Source organism: Benincasa hispida, chromosome 8, assembly GCF_027475165.1.
Source record: "Benincasa hispida cultivar pf3 chromosome 8, pf3_genome.v1.1, whole genome shotgun sequence".
Taxonomy (NCBI): Eukaryota; Viridiplantae; Streptophyta; class Magnoliopsida; order Cucurbitales; family Cucurbitaceae; genus Benincasa; species Benincasa hispida.
The window spans coordinates 65,500,664-65,507,484 of NC_143485.1; the positions used below are offsets into that span (position 1 = coordinate 65,500,664).

The following is a 6,821-nucleotide window of genomic DNA, read 5'->3' on the forward strand; positions in this document are numbered from 1 at the left end:
TTATAGGACATGGATTTTGTACATCTACGTATCTCCTTTAGGGGTTCTGATTTCCTCTTTTTTTCATTCATAGGAGGGAATCCACTACTGTAAAGACAAATTACATGGCCAAAAAAGATAACAGAATAAAGATAGAACAAAGCTTAACATGGTGAACAAATATTCCTAAACCTTCAAAGCCTAGGGAAGTAGCAAGTAAATTCTTGATTGGTATTTAAAGCCTTAACCTGACTAAACTTCTGACCTTGGAGCAATCATTATAGATCTCATTAATATTTTCTATTCAATAGAGAAAGCAAATCTAAAAATAAGTTCCCACGTACACTGTCAGTAGTCAGTTTTCTTACTCTCGTGAAACTTACAGAAAAAGGAGCTTCTTCCTTCGCTCTGGTGTAATTTGTTTCCCCCCCGGATCATCTTTACAAGTCAAGAAATTTAATGGAAAAAATGAGTTTATAAGCAATAAATAATACATTTTCAAGAGGGAACTAATAGTGAAGTATTACATTTTCATTCTGACCGTATACATGGTTAGTCACAGATACGAAGCTACAAGCCATTCTCCTTGTTTTTCAAAATGGTTTGATACTTAATACTACGGAACAAAATTCATTGCTCTTAGGATCTTCTATCCAATTTCCTCTCGCTGGATCTTTTTTCTTCAGCTTCTCGTCGTCTCTGTTGCCTGTCAACCGGAATGATGCAGTCAACATTAGACACCACTAAAAGATTTCACTCTTATTGTATCTAAGATGTCTCCTAGGCAGTATGATATTAATGCTAATTAAAAAACCAAAATCAATGTAATCTTCGAGAAAGGGTAAACGAACTTACGCAAAAGCCATGTATCCAGAGCCAACATTAGCAGCAGATAGTAAAGCTGCATGGGCACTAGCTGCATCTGGCCCGCCGGAAATTACTGGATTTCTTCTATCTCCATCTACCTGAAATGCATTCAACAAAGACTTAGCAATACCGTATAGATTGCCAATATGTACAGTTACACGTTAGCAAATCATCACCTTATCCCATTTTGATTTTTTGTTTTGTCTTCCATCCCTAGGAATGACATCAGATGCAGGAGCTGCTGAATGTAATCCACTACCAGTGATAGCAGAAACACCTGTAAAAGGAATCAACAAAAAAAAGGTTACAAGAAGAAAAATATCAAGAAAGAGACTAGAGCATGACTAGAACAAACCTGAAAATGGTATATTTAATTTAGGAGCAGTCACTACCGTACCACCAGGTTGTGTTCCTCCTGAAACAAACTCCATCTTCGGACTTTTCTTCCTTTCCAGCTCCTTCCTCTCCATTTCACGTTTCATGTCAGCCTCTACTACAACATACGCAACTTTAAAAATAATGTCTGAAATTAATAATAAGTGCATGTAAATAATGCAATTCTTTATACTTTGTAACATGTTATCCAGTCTTCACCACATACTAAATTTGCATCTAGCAAATGGGTTAAAGTAGAATGTGCAGAGAACATAGATCAACATAAATGTTTTTTACCCTTAAAAGGAGTAAGACATAAATTCTGTCCATTGCCCAAATTTTAATTCTTTGATAACCTCTAGATGTCAAAAGACCCTAATCAGTCCGTTCATGACAGCAAAACATCACAACATGAGAACCAGTATTCCTCGAATACAATCTTTTGTAAACTATTCAAATTGTCAAGACAAATGATAATGGAATTTATTTATTAAAAAAAGATTATTTAATATAAGGTATTATTTAAAGTACTGTTGTACAAGGACCAAGAGCATGTGATTTTTTTATAAATGATATCAAGAAATAACACAAGAGAGGTATACAGAAGGAATTGTCAATGACCTATTTCAGTATAGTAGTCACTTTTATCATATCCATGAGGATCAAACACATCCTTACTGAAGCAAGACCCAATCTGGTCAATATCTTGATACCTCACAGCATGTAACAAGAAATCTGGATTCCGGTAGTCCTTCCTATTGCGTACTTCTGCATTGAAGCTTTTTCCAGCTTTCTTATACTCGAGAAACTTATTGATTTTCCTCTGCAAATAAAATGAAGGAAAGGAACAAGAATGTCAGGAGAATAAAAATAATTAAGCCTTGAGTTATTGGATAAACTAGATGGATGCGGTTATCAATGACTAAAAGGTTTTTTTTGTTTCACTTAGCAATCCACAGGGGCTTGGCGCCTTTTAACTGGTCCTTAAGGTAAGTCAGACCCAAGTTGTTAGGAATTAGGAAACCAGTACATCCAGCAGAACTGGAGTAATTTCATTTTCATTGCACTAAAACCTTCCACTTACATAATCCCCTGTGCATCCACATTCTAAAATTTTTGTCTATCAAGAGGGCCAAACAAAAACCAATCCCCATCAAGGTCAGAAACCAAGTAACACACTCACCAGCGTAGAATTAGGCCCACCAAAATGTCAACATATCCCAACCCCATATCCTGCCAGACGCATTAGTAACCAACTCAGGCTACTCACTTGAGACAGAGAAACTAAAAAGGAATAAATATATTCCATATATAACTACTTTATGTTTCTGATCACAATCTAGACTAATAGTTAGTCAGTCACAAACTATTTCCTCTGAACATAAGTAAGTAGCTATTATATCATGAAGGGAACTTACTTGCAGATCCTCTGAGCATTTTTCTTTTGGTGGAGGAGGAAGAAACTTGTCCAAGGGATCAATGTCTTTTTTCTCTTCTTCAACGGTGTCCTCAACTTTTTCAGTTTCAGATTCCAATATCACATTGTTCATTGAACCAGAATGTGGTGATTCAGAAATTTGAGGAGTGGATAGATTGTTTGATGTTGAGACCGTTACAGTTCCTGGAGATGTTCTATCAAAATCACCTGCATCATAAAAATAAATTAAATTAAATATGCCGATGATGAATTAGGTAAAGTGACCATAAGCATCACAAGAAATTGTCAGCTGAAAATAGTATTTCAATGATAACTCTTCAAGTTCATTAAACAACTAAAAAAAAATCATCATAACATAATCAATCTTGAGTCCTAAAAGATTTAACACAACAGAAAACCAGTGCCAATAAAAAAGTTTGCCACACATATATTTTTATGATAATGTGAAAGGGTAAAAAAATACCTACACTTCGCAAGTCTTTCAAAGATAAAGTACTGTTTTCAGCCAACATGCTGCAGGGATTTTAGCATTTAACAAAAAGATCACTTCTACTTTCTACATGATGAGTTACATTAGTAGATCCTCAAATAGTCAACAACCTTAAACCCCACCCCTCGCAACTAATGCTTCGAGTAAACAACTAGCAACATGTTGATGTCATAAAACAAACCATTTTGCACTTCCAAAACAAGGCAATGCCCAAGAAAACTGAATATTTCTTGATACCACTAACCAAGCAAAGTTTAAGGATGGAGCAACAAAATCCAGATATTCATAAGACAAGCAACTAAATAATATGTATTGATAGTCAGTGATTTAAAAAACCCTCCAAGGCACAGACACACGAAAGAAGGTGTGCATTAGGCCCACGCCTTCTGTGAAGCCCTGGGATTTGGAGCTTTTTCATTATTTTAAAATTTTAAAAATTATAATAATTAGGGCAAATATCAATTTACACCCCAGAACTTTGAGGGTTGTAACAATTTAAATCCTAAACTAATAACTGTAGCAATTTAAACCCTGAACTTTCATAAATGTATCAATTCAAACTTCGAAGTTCCACAAGTGTATCAATTTATAGCCTCCATTATGTTATATTTGGATACACTTATAAAAGTTTAGGGTTCAAATTGATATGCTTATGAAAATTCAGGGTTTAAATTGATATACTTATGAAAGTTCAAGATTTAAATTAACACAATTATTAGTTCGGGGTTTAAATTGATACTACCCCTAAAGTTCAGAGTTTAAATTGATACTACCCCTAAAGTTCAGAGTTTAAATTGATACAATTATTAGTTTAGAGTTTAAATTTAAATTAATACAATTATTAGTTCGGGGTTTAAATTGATACTACCCCTAAAGTTTAGAGTTTAAATTGATACAACCCCAAAGTTCAAGGGTATAAATTGATATTTTCCCCAATAATTATTAGGGTTTTTCCATCAATACTAATTCAAAAAAATAAAACTTACTAAGTCTAAATGAAAACTTCCTTGTGTTCAGGGTAGCTTCTATTTTTCATATTCTTACTTCAACAATGCTTTCTCTTCTTCACGTAGTACTTTCATATATAGTGTGCCTAAAAAGAGCACAAATTATTGTGTTTGTGCTTAAGCCCCATAAGATCATTGCACTTTATTCCACCTTGAACTTTAAAAACATTGTTAATAGCTAAACAGGCAAGGAATGATAGGAGTAAAAAGTTTTCAAGAGCAGATGTATATTAACCGTGAGCTTGCAGCACTGATAGATTTTAAAAATGAGAAGAAGCAGACTGAAATTCCACAATTAAAAGAATCATACAAACCATTAGTGCCTAAAAGCTCATCGCCAAATGTGACACGACCAGATTCTTCAATTTCTCCATCCTGATCGGAGACAATAGGAACGAGATATTAGACATAACTTTTCAACAGTCACTATACAAATAAGATGAAGGTTACAACGCAAATTTCAATAAACAAATTTCTCTCAGATAGGCTGGCTTAATAATTCCCGTAAAGCTGACCTCGACAAAAATCTTTTCTAACAGCTCAACGTGAAACCGTCGATCTTTGTTCAACACTTTATTTAATTTACTTATTTGATATCCTGTTGTTTAAAATGTAGATTTCACACTCTACAATGACTTCAACCAACAATGCTTACAACCTTTGTTCAACAATAAAAGGAATCTAAAATTTTAAAATTAAAAGTAGAGTCTTCCGTTTCTCACCAACCAAGTAAAGATGTTGTAAGTACCTCAGCCTCAGGAGACATTGCGACTTCATCGTGACCGTAATCAACTATCCCAACTGTCCCCCTTCTCCTACCAGAATTATCAAATTGCCCAGCTTGTAATGGCATTGGCGACGATGAAACCACAACCTGGGGCGGCTGCGGTGTCGATGACCCGAATTTGAGCTTATCTGGAGTCGAATTTTCACTAGCAACCGGCGGCGTCGAACCATTTGCAGAATCACTGATAATCATTCTATCACTGTTCCCAACCAACTCTTCTTCTGCAACCCTAACTCCAGCATAATCTTCCTCTCCTCCCTCTTCTTGCATCTGCTGCGGATGCAGTTCACTATCTTCTTCTTCTCGGTCTTCAACGTCTTCCATCTCATCATCTTCATCATTGTACATCGAGAGTAAAGCTATACCTTCAGATTGTTTCTTCTTCGATGCCATGAGAGCTTCGATCCTCGGCACCCGGAACGAAACAGTTTAACAAAAAAAAAAAAAAAAGAAACGGGATTTTAGATATCGAAAGTTGGATTTCAATTGAATGCAGAAAGCTTGGGAATTTTGAATCAATGAAGATACTGGGGAGAAGGGTTTTCAGTTTTCCTGGGTGGTCGAAGCCAGTGAATGAAAAACGAAGAGAATTGAAGAAAACACAACCCGCCCCGATGAAGCTCCATTGTCCATTGGTATTGAATTGGGGCTTTCGACTGTTTCGTTTAGGGATAAACGGGCCGAAAGCCCAGATATGATCGTGGGCTTAAACAATAAAAGGCCCAATTAAAATTGGAGCGGATTACTCATCTTCCCGGGCTCGAAACACCAATTCTCCATTAAGAAAGGAGAAATGGTACATGTCTAAACAACAGGGGTGATTTTGAAAAATATCCAATTAGAGTTTTTAATGGAAAAATGTCTAACGCGTTGTGATTTATTCATTTTGGTTTCCATTTTTACCCTCCAAGATAGCCCACTGCACACCTTTTTTTAATGAGTAATTAATTTCAAAAAATTGTTTTTGCTACTTGGGTTTTCTCAAAGATTTTCCAGTGGTTTTGAAGGTGTAACACAACATCCCGTAAAAACCTCTTTTTAAATTTAATAATTACCTTCCATCACAAAATCAAATAAGCAGTTTCAAATTTTTCCAGTTTGGATTTCGTGACAACAGGAGAGAAAAACGGTGGCTTTGAGTGATGTGAGATCGGAGGAAGGGTCGGTTCTGGATGGGGACAGGACATGACCAGTGGTGCCACGTGGTGAACTGGTTGATGAGACTGAACTACAACAGAATAGGATGAACTCACGTGAGTCGACGCAGCAGTGGTTGGATTTGAGTGGGAATAATCACCTTAGGAAGAAAGATAATAATAAAAAACCCTTTGTTTATGTCAATTATTTTGGAAGCTTTGACACCTGCAAATACATAGTCTACGTAAGGTAAAAACAAGCCAGGTACAAAACATCATGTGTATTTATAGGAAAGGAAGCATGTTTATGTTTTCTTTTCTTTCTTTGTTGGAAAAAGAAAGGGGATGGAGGAGAATGTGAAAAGATTTGAGACGTTGGTTTCATTTTAATGAATTCGGGGTTATTATGTGTGAAGTTAGTGTAATTAAGTATAATTCGAAATATTTTCGTGCCTTCATAATCCTAGAAAGTTATTTTCATATTTTTCTAATTCATGGTGGCAAAAAAATTTATATCTTTTTTTCCTTCAAAATCCTAGACAAACTCTTATTCATTAAAATCTTGATATGATTAAATTGATAATGAGTTTGTAAATAAAACATAACTCAATGAGCACGAATTTATACTATTGACGTTTAGGTTTGAGATTCGATCTCCCCACCTCAAGTATTGGTTAAAAAAAGTTTAAATCTAGGCATTTTTAAATATATGTCAATATTTTTAAAAATGTTATTTGTTATT

The 6,821-nt window shown here is 35.2% G+C and overlaps 1 protein-coding gene across 3 annotated transcripts; it reads right to left on the reverse strand.

Annotated features, from left to right (window-relative positions):
• Positions 1 to 245: 245 nt before the first annotated feature.
• On the reverse strand, positions 246 to 5,577 carry LOC120083338 (transcriptional regulator family protein). 3 transcript variants are annotated; one of them, XR_005483403.2, is made up of 9 exons: positions 4,905 to 5,577; positions 4,471 to 4,531; positions 2,640 to 2,866; positions 1,843 to 2,044; positions 1,202 to 1,339; positions 1,023 to 1,123; positions 835 to 944; positions 507 to 685; positions 246 to 417 (listed from the first exon to the last, which is right to left on the reverse strand). XR_005483403.2 is itself a non-coding variant. In XM_039039058.2 (8 exons), the coding sequence occupies exons 1-8, from the start codon at positions 5,334 to 5,336 to the stop codon at positions 619 to 621; spliced, it is 1,335 nt and encodes a 444-aa protein (XP_038894986.1). In that variant the 5' UTR covers positions 5,337 to 5,577; the 3' UTR covers positions 435 to 618. The 3 variants fall into 3 exon arrangements, 2 of the variants coding, with proteins under 2 accessions (XP_038894986.1, XP_038894985.1); XM_039039058.2 differs by lacking the exon at positions 246 to 417 and having other exon boundaries at positions 435 to 685; positions 1,202 to 1,336; XM_039039057.2 differs by lacking the exon at positions 246 to 417 and having other exon boundaries at positions 435 to 685.
• Positions 5,578 to 6,821: the final 1,244 nt, after the last annotated feature.